Source organism: Ammodytes marinus, assembly GCF_949987685.1.
Source record: "Ammodytes marinus genome assembly, chromosome: 4".
In the NCBI taxonomy this organism is placed as follows: domain Eukaryota; kingdom Metazoa; phylum Chordata; class Actinopteri; order Uranoscopiformes; family Ammodytidae; genus Ammodytes; species Ammodytes marinus.
The window spans coordinates 22,570,933-22,591,949 of record NC_137233.1 but is presented as its reverse complement, the minus strand read 5'-3'; the positions used below and the strand labels follow the sequence as shown (position 1 = coordinate 22,591,949).

At 40.0% G+C, this 21,017-nt stretch overlaps 1 protein-coding gene across 1 annotated transcript in view; it reads right to left on the bottom strand.

Moving 5' to 3' along the window:
• Positions 1 to 21,017, bottom strand: part of itpr1b (inositol 1,4,5-trisphosphate receptor, type 1b) — a gene marked incomplete at its 5' end in the record, with an annotated part of 93,072 nt that overhangs the window by 68,003 nt on the left and 4,052 nt on the right. Inside the window, 11 exons of the mRNA XM_080026491.1 lie at positions 88 to 248; positions 327 to 426; positions 4,314 to 4,468; positions 5,385 to 5,420; positions 5,518 to 5,622; positions 5,836 to 5,982; positions 6,304 to 6,387; positions 6,572 to 6,670; positions 8,948 to 9,106; positions 9,951 to 10,037; positions 10,269 to 10,384. Of these exons, the coding sequence (XP_079882617.1) occupies positions 88 to 248; positions 327 to 426; positions 4,314 to 4,468; positions 5,385 to 5,420; positions 5,518 to 5,622; positions 5,836 to 5,982; positions 6,304 to 6,387; positions 6,572 to 6,670; positions 8,948 to 9,106; positions 9,951 to 10,037; positions 10,269 to 10,384 (1,249 nt within the window). The remainder of the gene's footprint in view (positions 1 to 87; positions 249 to 326; positions 427 to 4,313; positions 4,469 to 5,384; positions 5,421 to 5,517; positions 5,623 to 5,835; positions 5,983 to 6,303; positions 6,388 to 6,571; positions 6,671 to 8,947; positions 9,107 to 9,950; positions 10,038 to 10,268; positions 10,385 to 21,017) is intronic.

The window sequence follows — 21,017 nt, the reverse complement described above, 5'->3', positions numbered from 1 at the left end:
ATTGAGACAGAAATGAATAGTGACACAATTTATGCAACACATAATAAAGTAGAATTGAAAGTCTATAGTTGGTGTTTGCCCACAAACCTTCTTTCATTTTGTGTGATTGTGCCCTTTTCAAGCTTGCCAGCGATGGATGCCAACACTTTACTTGCGTCATTGGCAAAGTCTAAATCACGCACTTCTGCTGGTGGCACTGGTACGATGGCAAAAGCTTCCTTGTCCTCTTTTACTCCTGATGTTCCAATCTGGAAAGTTCATAGTTTTTAGTATATCTGCTCAGAAAAACACCAGCTGTTCTAAACAGCTAACCCTCATCTACTGACCTTTAACATAACAGGTTTCTCCTCCTCTTTGTCAATGGGGTTGTTGGTACTGTGAACCCACGTGTTGGTGCAAAGATGTCTTAGCCTAGCAAACGAGCTCCTAGAAGTGAAAGAGGAAATTATCCAAGGTTGATTACATAAAGAAAAAGCTATAGGGCACAGAACCGGGAGTGTTGCTTCAAAATCTGATCTTCTTGGAGAAGTTACATGTTTGATGAGTGCAATAACCTAAACATAATAGTGTCATTTTGGGGTTGAAACTGCTTGACCATGGTTGCCAGGAATCTAGATTGCCTTTTAATGTTACACCAAGATCTTTGTTTTAATTATTTTTCAAGAAGCCACGTTTATAAGGGGAGCCCTTAGCTCAGTTGGTAGGGCGTCCCCCCCCCGGGCCGGGCCCAGCAGCAGACCCGGGTTCGATTCCCGCCCGCGGTCGTTCTCTGCATGTCACCCCCCATCTGCCCCATTTCACCTCTGTCTCTCTGCACTATCAATAAAGCATAAAAAAATCACAAAAAATAAAATAAAAGCCACGTTAATGTGGGACTATTCATAATACGAATTTTAGGGATGCACCGATCCACTTTTTTTAGTTCCGATCCGATTCCGATATATGGGTTTTGGATATCGGACGATACTATCCGATAGGATATCATAATTGTTAAAAAAAAATGTGTTGGTGTTGATGTCATGTGTAAGGCTAGGAAGGCTTAAGCAATTCTAATTTAAAAGAGCAAGAAATATACACAAATGCATATAGGTTTATCTTAAAGACAAGACTATGCAAAATTTTAATGAAAATATAAATTATAGAGTCACACAAAAAGAATCCTTCTCAATGATCACTTCTACCCCACTAGAATATGTGTTGGTGTGTTTATCTACACAGTCTTCCTCTCTCTGGCTGTATTTTACATAGTAGAATTTGTCACAGTGCAGAAGCCTCTCCACTTCCTTGACTTGGGTTAGGCTTTGGTTAGCTCACTGACTAACAAACTGATATGTACTGTTTGTCAAATTAAAAAGTAGTGTCCTCTCTCCCTCCACCGAACGTCGGCGCATGCTCGTTTGCTCTTTAATAGTAATTATTTATTTATTTTGTATATCGGAGCTGTCAGTCCGATATCCGATACGCAGATTTCGGCCATATCGGACCCGATACCGATACTGGATCGGACCCATCCCTAATGAATTTAAGAATGTTTAACAGACTCATTAGGCAGGCTAACTCCATTGTAAGGTTAACATTGGATTTCGCAGAGGGCACTGTGCATAAGACACTCAAGAGATTTACAGACAGTCCCCGCTCCAGATGAACTATTTTCATTATAGACACACAATGAGCTTTCCTCTCTAGTCACGCTCATGCCAAACTATATACTGATCACACAACATATCTTGCAATCTAATGGACCAATTGCCAAAAAATATAACAAGCACATCCATAAAGTCGGGGGGCATTTGTTGCATGAAATTGCCTCTTTTCCTTCCCTAACCATTTTGTATAGTATTAAAGCAGCTGACGTTAGTGTGTGTATGTGTGTGTGTGTGTGTGTGTCAAATGGCTGCAGCAAGTCCTGACAGTCTTGAGAGAGTTGGCAGAAACAAGATGTCTAATTGTTTTCACCAAATGGTTTACTGATAACCAACTGCTTAATTTTCTTACATGATTTGCTCTTTTTTTCAACAAATTATGACAAAATAATTAATACAATTTACATACACGAAGAGGAATATCATAATTATAACAATGGCTTCCACAGCCGACTGTGTGGCATTACCGATCAACCAATGATGACCTTTACACTATCATCTCTTCCCCTTTAAGCACTAACCCCGCACACATAGTAACGACTGAGCCAACTAAGTACTAACCCATTCCACAAATGTAGAGTAAAAGTAGGTGTGTGTGTGTGTGCGTGCGTGCGTACGTGCGTGTGTGTGTGTGCGTGTGTGTGTGTGTGTGTGGGGCGTGTCAGGCCTCCAGCACTGACAGCAGAGTGTAGCAATATTCTTGGCAAGCATTACGTTTTAAACGCCTACTGAGGCTAACAACCTTACCTTTGTGTAATGCTTCTCCCAAGCATTAATTAGTCCCCTGGCTAAGGTTTTATTGAGAGGGTTATTTCAGGTAAAATAGGAGGTTCTAGCAGTAGTAGTCAGCAGTGTGTAGGCAAGCACCTGCCAATGTCAAGGACAAGTACACTTTTGGACTTTAAAACTAAACATTCCCTCTCACACAACAACAAAAAAGGGCTTATTAAAGAAGTATACTGTAGTTAACCCCAAAAATATATGTACGCAGGCCAGCGAACACTTCATGACAATTAAGTTGCTACCGACATATCACATAATTTTCTTACAAATATTACTGTTTTAAAATATATTTTGCAACATCAACGTAAACATTTAATCATGACCTGGGAGGTAAAGAGCAGATTTCTGATAAAACATGTATCTGCCAGATGACGTGATTGTTCATGACACAAACAAGCGTCTTACATGGCATTTTGAAATGGGAGTTTTTCCCCTCTTGTGCCTACTATTCATGCCTTTTCTCAGCTTGTTTACTACAGTTTCCTGTGTTATGCCATGCAGGGACTTTCCTTGCTGTCACTGGTTAGTATAATACCATGGAAAGAAGCACTGAAATTCACACAGAAACACACAGTTGTCAATGATCATTTTAGTAAGTGAAAGCACAAGACAATCCATGCTAGTGGATGTATAACATAGGACAAACAAAATGAATTAGATTTAAAACGAATTTGACTGACTTTCCCCTGGGCACAGTCTACATAGAAGCCAAATGTCTACCCAATGCAAACCCAATAACTAACTAAAAGAAATCAATATGTCTGATCCCACTAACAGTGTCTTTTCCTTTAACCAAACACAGAAGACTGGGCAACAATTTCTCATTTGAATATCCAGTCAATAAGTAACCAGAATAAACAGCAGGTCACCCACACCTAATGGACTGTACTGTACAAAAAAGGGTCCTTGTCCATAGTTGCAAAACCAAACAAACCTACCTCACTACCTAAACATCTTAGCGATACTCCAAATTCCCCTCCGACTCGACACGAGTCAAATGTTTAGTATTGCAACGGTTTGATTTGTTGCAGTCTTGACATCACTGTGGTCTTTTTGACTAGATAATGTGCTGTTGAGATATTAGTCATTTTACCCATTTCCCTCCTAATTTTCCAACATCTCAGAAACATGTTTTTATCAAAAGGGCTTCTAAAAGTTTGTGTGAAGATTATCATGTTTGTATCCTCAGATGTCCGAAAGTCATGTATACCTCTTAAAGTAACTACAAGGAGCTACAAGTAGAACTTTAAAATATTTCTGAAACAGCCAAATATTTCCTCTGGGGATCATAAAGAAATGTATCAGCAGACGAGACCAACCTCCTTGGTTGTCTCCTTGTTATTCTTCAGGTTACATCATGAAGAGTGATGGTGACTTGAAGGATGAGTGACGGTGTGGCCCTTTGTCTGGCAGCTTCTGAAGTCTATGGACATCTTATCGAACTCTACCTACCTACATTCTCACTATGGACATTTTTATCTCTTATGGATTGTTTCACTGTGTATGTTTTTATTGTGTTTGATTGTAAAGCCCACTGAGGCAAATTGCTATTTGTGATATTGGGCTATATAAATAAATTTGATTTGATTTGATTTGATTTGATCAGTGCAAAGAATGCTATTTTTATATAGTTTTTCTCAATGCCTTTGTCTGGGTATGATCCCCCAAGAACAGCAGCTGGCATCGTAGCAACACTACCGCTTCTGTCCAAAGGGGTCTCTAGAATGAGAATGTTTCAGAAATATTTAAAAGTTCCTCGTATCAGCTTTAAGCCATTTTAATACCAATGAATGCCTTTACTTAATTTTACATTAATTAATTAAATGCCTTTTAAGACTTTTTATGGATCTTTAGGAACCCTGTATACTGCATGTTTGTATATTGTACCTGGGAACCATGGAGTCCCCGCCTCTCAGAGTGGTAGGGTCCAGCTCAAAGATGGAGGAGATGTCCATGCCGTCGGGAACTGGCACCAGTGTGTACATGATCTTCTCCTGTGGAGCTCGCAGACGCCCTCGCAGAGCTTCATTGTCTGCATCAAGCTACAGCAAAAAAACATGCATAAAATATATAAAGACTGAGGGCAAAATTATCAAATATGCTATCATTTCTTAGCCATGATAACGCCACACAGTGCATGTTTTCACATTTAACTATACCACTGAAGCTGATTACATAGATTAGCTCTCACTCTTAACTGTGCACACATTAGTAGGATATGTGTCAGTCATCACTACAGGTTGTTAGGCCTTGTTGGCAAATAGTTGACAGGTAAACACACAACAGCCCCATTTGGGTTAGTATGGTTAGTACAACAGTGCCCCCTTATGGTGATTTTACAGTGAGACAGCTGAGATGATGGCATGGTGACACCCTGTGGTAAACTACAGGTGCATTTCAGTTTTTTTTGAATATCACAGAAAGGTTCAGTCAAAAAGTGAAACTTATATATATTCTAGATTCATTACACAGTGAACTATGTCTGTTCTTTCTTTTGTTTTACATTTGATGATTACGGATTTCAGGTCATGGAATTAAAAAAATGCAGTAGGCTATATGTGTAAGGACTAGAATATATAAAAGTTTCACTGATTTGAATTAAATGAACTTTTGATTTATATTCTAATTTGTTGTGATGCACCTGTACTGCTACTTAAATAAAGATACACACAACCCAGATGAGAAGAGTTATTCAGGATGTTCTGAAAGATTACACTGGAGAACAGAGAGGCAAAGACAGTAGGATGATCATGTGCCGACGACAAGACAATCAGTTTTTGGCTAGGTCGCTGCAGCCAAGTAAAGATTATGTGACAGTACCTGGAAATTAAAGGGGGTAAAGTCCACCTAGAGCAGAAAGCAAAGATCCAGCACAGTATTAAACAGAGCAGATCAATAGCAGTGGGGCATCCAGTGTGACGTTGCTAAGCAATCGGAACAGAAGAGATCAAGTCTTACCGAGGATCGCTGCTCGGCACTCTCCTCCTCAAAGTCCTGATTGACCTGGGAAACACATCTGTATGTCAAACATCTTCAGGTAAATAATTATAATAGTGTGATATGACTAGGTAAGCTGTGAGACATAGCCTACCTCACCCATCTCAGCTGCCATATAACACCCTGTGGCCAAGTGTTTAAACCTGAACAGGCTGTTCCAATAGCCTGCACCTCCTCTGCATGGGTCATGGTGGACCACCTGGCAATGGCAAAAACATGGTGAGAAGAAGACACACGTCTTATGTCAAATTGGTATAAAGATGCATTATTACAGTACATTAGATAGATTATCTCTGTTGCACCATAGCAATATTGCATCATAATTCTCGCTTTCTTCCAAAGTTAGGGCACCTTTTATGAAATAGATCACTAAAAGCCTTATATTAAGAGCAGACATAAACATGTTGCTAACCTCTACTTCCCATAGTGCTTTGCTGCTGGTGGCAGAGGTGGCAGACTGCCGGCCGGTTGTTCTAAGGAAAACGTGCTGCGCCTTCTTGTAGTCGTCACATGTGAGGAATTTCTCCTGCTCCGCATGGAACATCCGGACTACATCCCCCTGCCATCACACGTACACACACACACACACACACACACACACACACACACACACACACACACACACACACACACACACACACACACACACACACACACACACACACACACACACACACACACACACACACACACACACACACACACACACACACACACACACACACACACACACACACACACACACACACACACACACACACACACACACACACAATGTTTTGCCACTGTTTTTGCTTTTGCACGTATTCTATATTCAACGTTTATTTTACAATATTTAATGTGAAATTGGATTACTTTAAGTTTGCGCGAGGGTACCTACCCCTTTGAGTATTGTTTCCTTGTTGTCACTCCATTTCATGAACAGAACAACTTTCCAACTCGTGTTGCAATTTACAGAATTAACCTAAAAGGCACAGAACAGATGTTTTGGAACAGACCAGAGAAATGTAATTCGACCAAAACTATTCACAACTTATAATATAATGTTGGCTTTTAGGTCCGATATGACACTATAATGAATCAAATGTGGATCGTATTTTGAGTCATTGTTACTGAACAGCCCTGAAGTGCAAGAATTGTTCATTTACCTCATTGCATCCTTGGTTGTCAACTAGCTGGTGGCTGCTGGCATGTAGAGGCTGTCCGGCATTCACAGGGTTAAGGACCACTTTATCTCCAATCACCACCTGCAGGACCATTATAAATACACATAACATTAAATTTTTCATACGATTAAGAGATATTATATAATTATTAAAAAGGTGATGCGCAAGAAAGTAAAGGGTAATAGAAAATATAAAGCTAGATGAAATACTGATGCTCTAAGGGACCACTGTGTGGAATTGAGCACTCCATTTAACTTCCAAACCATAAGTGTGTCACGTCCCAAGATATTAGCCATCATTCTTCAACACTGCTATTCCCTTTTCTCACAAGGAAAAAATAACACATGGGTGGGAGAGATCTGGTTACATTGGCTCATGTTTGCCTTCAGATAAGCACTAGGGGGAGACATGGACCATCAGTGTATTGATAGGAATGGATCAGATGGAAAATCATTGAGGTGTAGCACTGACCCTGAGCACAACGTACTGCTTATGCCTATGTGTAGGCTTAAGCAGCAAGCATCCATAACAGAAATGTTGGTCAAATCATCATTCAGTAACTTATTTGTGCTTGCTCATAACACCTACACGACCTCATAACGACCTTACAGTTTGCCAGCATGAAACTGAAAAAATATTACCTTTTGATGCAAGAAAGGTTTTTACTGGACACCAATAACTTACACTGGCTTTAAGTTTGTCTATCCAGTGAACTTATCTATGATTATGTATCTTGATATCCAATCAGTATTCTATGTAATTATTTCATCCAAGAAAAAAGTGCACACTCTGATCTCAAATTAAAACATTTATACATACAGTATACGTAAGTGGGTTTTCTTCCCCAGATTTTTGGCGGTCCAATCAGCGATCAGAGGGAGTGGCTGAGAACAATGACGTGCACCAGATACAGTTGTAGTCAGAAGCCGGCGCATGACATACATCACGACCAAACTTTATGCGATTGGTTGGCAGAGAGTGGCACTGAGGAGATCCAATAGTTTTAAACTTCAAGAGTCACATGTCTTCAAGTGAGTTAACGTTGGTCAATTGAGCCATTCCAGACCCTCTGTACAAATGAAATTAAGTTTGATGATCTGGTAGGACCAGGCTAAATAGCAGCTATTTAAGCCTAGAGCCATTCCCCTCAAGCATAGCTGAAAGGGCTACAGGGCTACTGACACTCCCTCCAGTTACATCACTTGAGGCAATTTAACACTATCAGGAGCCACACAAGGTTTGATGCTGTAGTACTCCCAAATACCAGTAAATAAAGTACCGTGTGTTACCTTTGAAATAGATGACTAAGATATTGAATAAATATTATACAATATAAAAAAAGAAATGTACACGTTTTTAGAAGGTAGTCTATGCAACTGATCCTGCAAGTCAACCATCATGGTTCTAAAACATAATTGGGTGATTTTCATAACTATAATTCATGGACAGCATTGATAATAACCAGTCAAGGTTGGATCGGTTTTTCTTTTTCTATTTATCTTGTTGGGCAGGTTGTAGAAATGGTTGTAGAAACACAAACTCAAGCATGTGAAGAAACTGCAGAATTGTTTGTGAAAGCTGAGAATACACTGAATCTTTTCTATCCATCTAAAAAGTAACTCTCTTACATCGACTTTTATCAGTTATACAATATCAGTTTGTCAGCAGTTCCTCATACTTGGAAAGCTGGGCATTATAAAAACTAAAGGAAGAGGGAACTGCAAAAACTGGCAAGGTTCTCAGGTTGGGCTAGTTGTTTTCTATGTACAACTCATTCTCTCTTGTAAAAATGAGAGCCCACAAGACTTCAGCCCTCAGAAAAGTCTAAAAATACACCTTAAAAAGGTGAAGTAAGCGATTTATTTATGTTAATATAAGTGTTAAATCGCTCTTTATTCATACAGTGATCACTTATATACTGTAGTGTGCGCGTTTCATAAAGCCGATCTCTCAGTCACTCGCTCTGCATGTAATCGGCAAATAAACTTTTCGGGGGTCCCAAAACTGGTATCCAATCAGAAGACAGAACGCTACAAACCGGCACCCGTCTCACTGACAGTGCACTGCAGAGCGACAGATGAGTGAATGTGTATGCGCCTACAATGGCGGAGCAGGTAAAAATCCTTCCCAATGTCTGTTTTGATGGTTTTTATCATGTTTTATCACACTTGTGAATCTGAGATGATGCTAGATAACTCACTGCTTGAAGACCACAGTGCATGAATGTGGTGACGTAGGGACGACGGAGGGGACTGCTAACTGCAGTAACTGACAGGAAGTTAGCTAAACTGACCATTTACCTTTACATTTCTCATACTGAGCATAATTAACATGTATCCCACACCCCACTCTACCCACACTGTCGCCCAGGGATCGCAGCTTGTAGAAGGGCTGGATATAGAACCAGGATCCCTCGTTTCCCGCCGAATCCAGAGTCACTCTCATGGCATTCTTCTCCAACAGAGCAGGTAGGCGCTTGTTCACTGTCAGGTACTTGTTACTTTTCAAGTGCAGCAACTGTTGACATAACAACAAACAGTGTTACTTTGGCGCAGGACATGTGGCTGCTTCCGAAGACATAATGCATAGAGTCAAAAGAATAACAGAGGTTCGTACTAAGACACAAATATGTCACGATCTGGCACAGCTGCACCCAAGGGAACAATAAAATTCCGGAACGGTTATGTTTCTTTATTTCTACTCAAAATTACTGAAATACTTCTCAATCTGTTGTCCTTGAACGTTTCTCATGACCTCTGAAGGTCCATCTATTTATTCAACATGTTCTCCAAAATGTCATGAATAATATATTGCCAACCATACTGGATTCACAAGAGCTTTGCATATTTTAGGAGAAGACAGTGAGCAAAAGTAAATGCCCAATTTAATACTACAAGATATCAGAACAAGTGAGTTTCCATGGCAGAGCAGACTTTATGAGGTTTTAATACAAAATGCGAAGTGTACCTCTCTATAGATAGTGTTACAATATACAGTATATATGGCAACGTTTGATTTAAAGTTGGTTTGCAAGGACCTGCAAAACAGGAATAAATAATTGCACACTCTATTGTAACTTGGACACACTAGCACACTGCATGTACTGTACTCTCTACCTTAGCAGGAATGCATGACCATTTTTGGTTTTAGATGATCTCATACCTGTGTGCACACTATTTCTGGGCAATGAGCAACGCAAGATAAGACTGGACTACTTGATAGCACACTATTTGCACTGTAGCAATTATTTAAAACTCTTCTCGGATTAAAACAGAATTGTAGTCAATTTTATCAAGCGCAGAGTGTCATACATTGTGCAGCAGTTAAGTTAGCATTTTATCTCACAGGTTCCTGAACGCACCTGAATGACATTTCCATACTGGATGACTGTTCCCAGCAGCTTGCGGTTTTCAGACTCGTTCTGTTTCTTCTCCAGATCAGCAGCGTGCTACGAACACAGAGCAGGGAGCAGAGATGGAGGTGGGATGCTAATGAGATGCTCAAGGACACAATCGGTTACTGCATGACAGAACTAATATTACCCGGAAAGAATGATACAGTATGCTCCATAAACATATTTCACAGCAATACAAGACTGAAGCTGTCTGTCACCACTGCACTAATCTGTTATTTTCAACCTGAAAAAAATCAAAAAGCAGACTAATGATGCGATTCTTACATGGAGTTTGGTGAGGAGGACTGTGTCAGTGGTGCTGTTGCCTCCAGGTTTTGCCGCCTTCCAGAACTGTTTCTGTGCTGAGTATCTGTTCATAGGACACAGTCTGAAAAGGCAGTCTGGGGAAAGAAGAAATAAAATTTAATTCAAAAAGGTGTTCTAGTAATATCAGTGATGGGAAAACAGACACCATCAAGTTAATAAAATAGTACTTTAGAAATTAAAAAGGTAACACAATGTTAACCTGTGTAACTACAAGGCTGAATGGAGATTCAATTTAAAGTACTTGTGATTAAGTTTGGAAGTTCGGGGTTGAAAGTAGTACATTTCATATTGTGATAAAAACAAAGTAAGACTTAGCTACAGAACACATATACTTAGGAGCCTGCAGTAGAATACTAAGAATATTTGACAATTATTTGACTATTTTTTATTCTGAGTCTCTATAATGTTTGCATTATTCAATATCATATCAACATTAGGAGGTTGAAATGAGAACCATTCCGCACCATTCAGTGAGCACATTCATGATCTCAACAGAATAGACCCGTCTTATTTTGAACACTCTCCTTTTTTGCTTCCTTTATTTATTTATTTATTTATTATATAAACATTATTCTGCTCAGCACTTACATGTGGACACAAGCTATGGAAAGGTGCAGATCTGGTATCGGGATCATCAAACGGGATCAAGGAGGGATTTACCAAGCAGTCAGAGCAGGTGACTGCTCTTTTGGGGACCTAATTCTATCATTTACCCACAGCCAGTCCAAACTTCCTGCCAAAACTTCACACTGTTGCCCAGGGAATATTTATTCTAAAATAATCACACTAAACAGGATATGGTAAAAGGTAAAACACTTTTTAGCTGATTTTCTCAGCCCCAAAGTGCTTTACATTGTTTCACACACGCACACACACACACACACACACACACACACACACACACACACACACACACACACACACACACACACACACACACACACACACACACACACACACACACACACACACACACCAGGGACATTTCAAAATGTGGATCTTCTGCTGTGGTAGCCCATCTGCTTCAAGATTGGTCGTGTTTTGTGTTCAGAGATGGTATTCTGCATACCTTGGTTGTAACGAGTGCTTATTTGAGTTACTGTTGTCTTTATATCATCTCGAACCAGTCTGCCCATTTTCCTCTGACCTCTGACTTCAACAAGGCATTTTCATCCACACAACTGCAGCTCACTGGAAATGTTTCCTTTTTCTCTGTAAACCCTTGAGATAGTTGGTTGTGAAAATCCCAGTAGATCAGCAGTTTCTGAAATACTCAGACCAGCCCGTCTGGCACCATCAACCATGCCATGTTCAAAGACACTTAATCCCCCTTTCTTCCCCATTCTGATCCTCGGTTTGACCTTCAACAAGTTATCCTGTCCAGGGGCCGTATTCACAAAACATTTTATCTTAGCGCTAAGAGTACTCCTAAGGAGCACTAAAAGTTCTTAGTAAGGAGTAATTTCTTAAAACCTATTCACAAAGCTGATAAGACCAACTTTTACTAAGGAATGGGAGGAACTCCTAAGCTAAGACTAGAGGGCGGTGTTGACCCTGTTGCTATGGATGACGTCATGTTCATACCTTCTATGCCCACAGTGATTGGCTGAGAGGAAATGAGTCCCTAAGAGTGAATTTATGATAGAAACACTGTGGGGAGATATCCATATCGTGTCGCTGTATTAAAGTAAAGAGTTTTTATATACAATTAATGACAAGTGACACTGGTTTAACATGAAACCAAGATACTGCAGGGTTTCCCACACCTTCGTTCACAATTAGCCTACAATAGCGCCACATAGGCCTATTCATTTTAAATATTACAATGATTTGAATCGGAAAAAAATATCCTCATTGAACAGCTGCACGCCATGCACTCTCACTGTATTTCTCTCAACGGCGACTATGCAGCAATAGTCAGACAGCGACAAACCAGGAAATTCACCATTTAGAAACAAAAGCCGGCGAAATCGTAAAATGCATGCGGAAGGAAAAAGGCGAGACTCGCAACTATACAGTAGCGGACCTGTGGAACGGAGGAGATGCTGCGAAGCGCCACATATAGGCCTACTCTAGTAGGAAATTAAACCCAAACGTGACACCAACAGTAACTTTCAGTGCATCATAAACCCAAAGCAACTGCAGGAAAAGGAACTTAATAAATATTTTTTTATATAAATATGATATATATAAATGTGTCTATACTTTCTAGATATAGCTTTACTAAGATAATTAAACCCTTACAGCTATTAAAGGTACCTTTTACAAAGCTCACTATCATTAAATCTCTCCAAAACACCATCAAATGGTTGTCTGTGATTTACTCTTAGTGACTTAGGAGTCCTCTCGAGGACTCTTAGCTTTTCATAGATTTAGGAGCTAGTTTTAGCGCTAAAAGGCTTTGTGAATTACACTTATCTTAAAAAGTTAGGAGTCCTAAAATTAGGAGTGAAACGCCCCTTATTTTTGAGAGTTACTCCTAAATCAGCACGTTAGGACCTACTCTTAGCCTTAAAATGTTTTGTGAATACGGCCCCAGGTCTACACGCCTAAATGTATTGAGCTGCTGCCATGAGATTGGCTGATTAGTTATATGTGTTAACAAGAAATTGACCTGGTGTACCTAATAAAGTGGCCGGTGAGTGTACATCCAGTATAGCTACGTACATGTTAACTGGTACGAAGGACCTGATGAGATATAACCAGGGTAAAAATGGCCACTATGGGTTCCTTCACCAGAAATGCGGCCAACACAAGACTCTCTGGGGAATATCCATCACATGGCACAGGATGGAGGAGAGAGAGAAACGAGGCCAAGGACAAATGCAGAAAATGGGTCGATGGGAGAACATCCGTCTGCCAGGGACCAGCAATTAAGTTTGGAGAAAAAACATAACATTGGAAGCATGTGGTATGCATGGGCAGGGAGGTATATGGCAGAGCGAAGGTTTACAGTGCAACGCTGATAAGGGATGTGAGAATATTGCAGGATTCATTCATGTATTTGTTCAATTTTGTTTTCCATACATTGAAGTCACATATGAAAACTACATGATGCTTCTTTGCTTAGTTTTAAATTAAGTGAAAAAGGCAGATATGTCTGCTGCATTCATTTTTATCTGCTGTTGGTCATCTACCATATTTTAACTTGGTTTGAACTGCTAACCAAGAATAATTAAGCAAGTACAATCCAATCTTCTGACACCAAACTCTCTGGCCATGATGATACGGATGGTACACATTTAAAGGTGGAGGAGGCAGACCTTCTCACTATCCACTACCTGTCCATACTGTGTATGAAAAAAATAAATGTGTTAATGAACAGCTTAGGCTCTGTAAACCGCATGTTGCCGGCTATGGTGCTTTGTTTACATCACATTTGTTTACATACCAGTTAACAGAGCCTAGGCTGTGTATTAAAACTGGATTTCTTTCCACACACACACACACACCATGAGGAGATTCACTGATTTTGAAAAAAAGTGATTTTGAAAACAAGCTTCTCCAGAATCGCTGACCTTTATCTGAACAGTATAGGGCTGTGACTGAAATCCCTCGTTAACATATGGAGGGTAGAGAATGATTGAACAAGGGAGCGATTTCAGACACAGACAGCACTCTAAATTTAACTCTCAAGGCCAATCTGTTTTGCAAGTTTCGGTTCTGCAGCACACCTAATTGAAATGGGGGCTTAGACTGGGTATCAGGTGTCATTATGACGTATATCCTAACTGCAAAAACAGGTATCTCACACATGTCTCAAATAGCAAAAAAAACAGGTAGATCTAATAACATTACTGATGGCCACCATTCCACTGAAGAGTCAAATGCCTAAATGGAAGGCAGTCATCGTTTGTTACTGTACAGGTTTGGCAAGTCATATTGCTGTGAAAAAGTTCTACTGCTATGAGAAAAAAAATTGTATTCTTGCCCCAATGATAATAATCCTTTCCTCTATGTCAGATATGCTTGACTGCAGATTGCTAGCTTTGAAGATGGACTATTGAAAGACAAAACCTGTACCACAGCCTTTACACTGTGATTAACAGTATGTGCTCAGTATATTTTCCAAGACTGGGATTTTCACAAATACACTGCTTCTATGGATATCCACACATACCTTCATACATACATGAATATGTAAGACAAACCACACCCTGCTCTTCCATTCATTGATGACTCTCTCCTTTTCCTCAGTCGATCACTAGCTGACAGCATTAGTTTATTTATATGAGTTACTGTTGTCTTTATATCATCTCGAACCAGTCTGCCCATTTTCCTCTGACCTCTGACTTCAACAAGGCATTTTCATCCACACAACTGCAGCTCACTGGAAATGTTTCCTTTTTCGGACCATTCTCTGTAAACCCTTGAGTGAAAAAAATGTATTAAGGTAAAAATTGCAATTCTTATATCCTGCAATTTTCAAATCGATTCATAATTTGCCAAAATCGATTAAAAAAAATAGATTTTGTATTTTGACCTTCAAATCACATGCATTACAAGCTTTACGTTAAAATAGACTTATATGAAGGTGAATAAGACATGGACTTTTATTTGCTTTCATGCCATAATTTGCCACTATGCCTCTTTGCAGAGAGTTAACTGGAATAGATCCTGCAATCCTCTTTTGAACTGAATTGAGAAATCTATTTTTAATCGAATGCACTGTTTGAAATTCTCCAACACAAAAAATTTAACTAATTGAATAACAATCAGTCTAAACCTTAGCACTACAAATAGACCCCAGGGGAGCTCAGCTCCTTTGTGAGACAGTAAGAGTCAGGGGAAGAGGAGGAGAGAGAGCGACAGGAGGACGAGGACAAAGAAGGCAACAGACGGAGACACATACAACAGAAACACTATAGTGGACCATGTTATAGATCATGGCCTATCAATGAGGGAGCCTGGACAGAGAGTGCAGCCAAACCTGAGTCGCTCCATAATTAGGAGATTTAAACTGGATATCAGGTGATCATTTCCCTGTTGCTTCTCAAAGGATGACATTGAGTGTGATGTTGATGAGGCGATGTGGCCTGACGCAAACAGGAGGCGGTATCTATAAAATTATTCATAATCCAACCACCCAATTCTTTACAACGTTGTTTTTTTTACCATTGTTCCCTAATTTTACTGTCATTTTTTCTTAGTTTATACTGACACACTGAATTGCTTGAACTGCAGTCCTACCTATTCATTTTGTTTGTTTGAAATGGCAAAATAAACTATTATACAACATGTGTGTAAGCATTTGGCAAAAACTGTAAAGCATGTGTTGTTACTGTAGGTAAAGTGTATGAACATGCAAAGGCAAAGGCATAATTCTGCTGATAAAGCATTCATATAGTGTTTTGCATTTATACTACAGTGTTTTCCATTCTGCACATCATTGTTCAATGAGTGCTAGAAATGTCTAGTCATATGATGTGTGCTTGTCATTTGAAAAGAAAACACCATTTAGTGAAGAGTTAACACTGTGTTGAGGGTAAAGTGTGCTTTTGCAAGAGAAGTGAAGGATTTTGCATTTTGTGTTTGAGTTTTGTGTTTAGGGTTTTGAAAAAGTGAGGTAGTCTATCAAGAAATGTGTTTAAGCAATTGTGAAAAACTGTAATCTAAACAAATTTGTATTATATCTAATTTTCTATCACCTAATTTAGGGGTTGCTTAACAGAATTGATTCAAAAAAGGTGTTCTTGCTTCTTGTGGTGTCACTATCTAACCATGACAAAGGTGTTGGTTTTATTTGTCTAGGTTTTGAGATGTTAGGTTTCTACCACTACTCCAGCTCAACACACAGCATTTTACTAAAAAAACTCACTCACTCACTCATCACTTCAAATAAATTCCCACAATATACAGTACATACACAGTCTCACCCACAAAACAAGATGCATCACTTACTGAAAGTGGTGTCTCTGTGAATGCAGAATAGTGTGAAAAAGTGAAGCCAGAGTAATTACTGCATACAAAGTTCAGAGGTTTTTAGAATGTCTAACAAGGCCACACACACACACACACACACACACACACACACACACACACACACACACACACACACACACACACACACACACACACACACACACACACACACACACACACACACACACACACACACACACACACACACACACACACACACACACACACACACACACACACACACACACACACACACACACACACACACACACACACACACTTAATTTCATGTATCCAAGTTCAGAGAGAATTACGTTATGTTTCAAAAGCTGTTGCACAGCTCCCTGCTATACAGACAAGTTTAATAGCTTAAGTGTGCTAATACTACTCAACAGGGAAGTTGGGATTTAGTCCAGGCACAATTTGCTTCCAGCTTTAGAGAGGTGAGACTGCAACCTTAGCTGGGGTCAAACATGCCTATAAGTGCTGAGTATTGACTTCTGAATGTAATATGGCAACTAAATTGTCTTAAATAAAAGTATTTTAAACTAACAAAGGCAGTGCAATATGTGTAGTAATGTACTTTTCATTATTTGTAGTTGCATATCTGACAAGGTCTCCTTGGTCTTGGGATGACTTGAAGGTGACAATGGCACATTTAGCATGGGCGTGGTATAGGTAATTCTGCTGACACTGCTCTTTCATGATATTACACCAAAGATTTGAATATGATTTGAATAGCTCAGTTAGAATATGAACAAGTGAAGAAGTATCTTTGCATCCCCAAATAGAAAGACAGTGGTGTGTTCATATCCATAAGGTGTGCATCTGGACAGTACGCTGGACTGGAAAGTGAACATAGTGTCATTTTTAAAAAGGCCCAGTCCAGTGTTTTTTATCATGATATTGTTGAGTGTCCTTTTTTTATGCTGTCTTTTGTTGGGGTGGCAGCCTGACAGTAGAGGAGAGGAACAGGGTCAACAAACTAATAAAAAGGGCAGGATCCATTATTGGTATGAGCCCTGATTCTCTGGAGGTCATCACAGAGCAGAGAACCAGGAGAAAGCTTAGGACTGTCCTGTCCCGTGACGACCACCCCCTGCACTGCACTTTTGTTAGAAGTGGCAGGAGTGAACGTCTCCTGTTACCAAGATGCTCTACAGAGAGATTTATGAGATATTTTGTTCCTGCAGCAGCTAGGCTTTTTAATCAGGACTACTGATTTGATTTTTGCACATTGCTCATTAGCATCATAATATTGTTATTTATTAAGTACAGAGGGCCCGTAATTATTACTCTCTACCATACTTATTCTTCTGACTTCTTCTTACTTCTTCTTATTCTTCCGCACATTTTCGAGCTGCTACTCCTCCCACACCGTTTCACTTAGAAACGCAAAAATTTCACAGAACGTCCGTCCCTACCCCGAATGGTGTGCTATTATACAGTTTTTTGAATTTCCGCTAGGGGGCGCTGTTATTAAGCCCTGACTGAAGAAAGTTTGAGAGGCCACGCCCCGCACACCGTAAGTCCGATTCACTTGAAATTTCTCACACAGGTGTATGTTAGGGTGCTCTACAAAAAAGCCTCTGGGACCATATAAGTCCGCCAGGGAATATTTTTCGCTAATTAGCATAAACTGAAAAACAGGGTTTGAACCACAACTTTCTCAAATGTTACTTTATCAACACCAAATTTCTCACAGAGCCTCGGGGGACTATGACACACATGCCCGTAAAAGATTAGTAAGAAAGCTTGGAAAACATGGCCGCCATTGACTAAAACGTTTATGCAGGGGCGGGGCTTAATAACAAATTGGCCATAACTAATTGACCATAGGTCCTATCATCATGAAACTTGCAGGATATGTGCAGAAGACATGTGGTAGCATGGCCCTCTAAGCTTGTCGAGATTAACCCATAGGGGGCGCCACAAATGCGAAAACCATCATTAAAAAATGCAATGTTTGACAGGCCACGCCCCTCTCCCACTGACTCTGATTGACTTGACATTTCTTACACATGTACAGCTCATGGTGCTCTACAATAACGCCTCTTGGACCGTAGGAGTCGGCCATGATTTTTTTTCTTCCCTAATTTACATGACCTGAAATTCAGTCAAGTGACATCTACTTTGTGGATTTCCTACCTATCATCACCCAATTGTGTACACAGCATCAGGTGACCGACGTACACGTGTGTATAACGTTTTAGCCAGATAGCTCAAAAAAACATGGCCGCGCTTAACGAAAACGTCTTTGCTAAGAGCGGCCATTTTCCTGACGTTTTGCCACGATTGCGACCTTCGATCGGCCGCAACTCGGGACTGGAGTTCGGAAAGCCCGCGGCGGAGGTTCGTAGAAGCTTTCGCGCCCTACGCGGGGATTGGCGGCCTGTGCAGGGCTGCCCGTACTTTCAAAATCTCCGCGGGATTTTCTAGTTCCCTTTTTTAACCTTCTATTTTTACTATGGTAGTGGACCATACTCCCCCTGTGACCATGCTTGTTTTATGTTGGTACTGTATTCCTGTGTTGTATTGTATGTTCTACGTGGTTCAGACCATGTTGACAAACCAGTTTCCCCATTGGGGATCAATAAAGTAAATCCAATCCAATCCAATCCAAAAGGTACTGCTGCCTATCTGCAGTTCAGCCAATCTATATAACTTGCATTATACCGAACATGAAACACTTTACAGTAGGTCCATCCCACACTGCTCCCCAGTGTTACACCTTCATTTTGCACTTGATTTAATGTGGTTGCTCAATAAAAAAATAGGCTACTTCATGGTTAAAATCTCATATGGACAGCAGATTCTGTGAGGTAGGTCATCAAATGGACTAAGACATTTTTTACTGAGACATTGTTGAATATAATATTGTTTACACTTTTATTTGCCATGCATTGATCAAGCTTCAGCAGGGCAGCAAGGTTGCATTTCAGTCTGGCAGCCACGTCACTGTTGTCTCACTTCTAGGAAAAATCCATGTTTATTAAACAGCAGTTCTCTGCACCTGCAGTGAATCAATGAACATTGCCTGATTACTGGAAATGCAAAATCGAGTGAATAGCGCACACCCCCCATCATTGTGTCAGAGCGGACCATTCAATAGAGCAACTGCTTCATTACAAATCACTATTTTCACATTTAACAGTGACCAGAAAAACACATGTGAGACGCAATGCCATGCAGAACAGTCACGTCTGTGGTTTGTTTTTGTTGACTATGTGACTTTGAGGTAGTGTGAATGTAGAGCTGTATTATAAACACCTTAAGATGTGCTGCCTGAGATACTTTGAAACAACAAAAATATACATCTATAATACAGCCTCAAAAAGTAACATTCAGTTATTCACAGCAGTAGTTAAAGCTTCACAATAGATTAAACTACAGCTGAAAAAAATCCACAATAGAAGCGCTTAGTCTTGATATCGTATTGTTAGCCAAATAGCTGCCAGCTCATCTGCGCAGCTGTTCATGGTGTCAGGCCTGTTATTAGATGTGAGGATGCAATTGCAGGTTGCTGTCTTTAGCCTGATGCTTAACTCTGCCTGGCAATCTGCCTGGAAGAAACCACTCATTCTGAGGACTACACCCAAAGACACCACATGTGGCAGATACACTGTTACTGTTAAATGGTATACAATAATGTGCAAATATCTTTGAATCTATGTTGTGGTGTAAACAGATAATACAGTCCTAAAGAGTCAGTAAATCTAAGCGTGCGTGCGTGCGTGTGTGTGTGTGTGTGTGTGTGTGTGTGTGTGTATGTGATACTCGTCACTCAAACATGAAAGACAAGAGCGCAAGTTATGACAATGACATGTTAAATGACAGCCTGCAAGGCTTCCCATGTATATGTTAAGTGTATGCAATGTTCCATTAAATCACTTCAATCTGGAAAGTACACTTTTCCAAGGAAAGGAAACGGAAATGGCTTTGCTCATTTCACAATTCCCTCACTAAAGACCTTGTTCGGAAACCTGCCAAATGTGTTTGCTGGAAATTGCCAGCCAATTAGACACACTAAGCATCAACCCCATTAGCTGGTCTGTTGTCAAGTGGTAAGATGATCAACAATTTGTGGAGAGACATTTGACAGGGTGAGACTTTGCCATAAAAGCTGCACAGTGTATTGTGCCCATCCTTCCCTGGGTCAAACAGAACAACACTCATTGGCGTCGCTGCTAACCAGATGATCATAGCTACAGTCAACCCATCTTTTTTCTATGCTTAACAGCCAGATAATACTGTATGTCAATGTAGACATCACCATCTCAACATGGTTTCAAGAACACATTAGTAAATATTGACTTTGTTTCAATCCAGTTGCCCGCATGGACACCAAAATGGAATTCAGTAAAGCTGCTTTTGGTGGAAGGGGAAGGTCACACTATGACTGTGTGGTTTAAAATCTGAAAGCACTATTAAACCAACAATATTAAACCAACAAACAAAATCGCTATGGGAAACAGAGAAATGATTAAAGAATCCAAGCTGTTCTCCCTGCAGAGCTTAATAACCTAAATAATTATAAACTAATATAAGCAGAGAAGTATTAGTTTATTTACACACTCCTTCAACACACCATTATGTCCTAAACAGAGAATCATCTGACCAACCCTTTAGTAAAGCAATCATCTCCAAAGTGTGCAGCAAAAGCACACTCACACGGCTGCCAGTGCTCATCATATCTCCTTATATAGCAGTGATGAACTATATGCTTGTATTAGGTTACTATTCAAAAAGAAAGGTTACTTATCTAGGTCAGTCTTGTATTTTCAT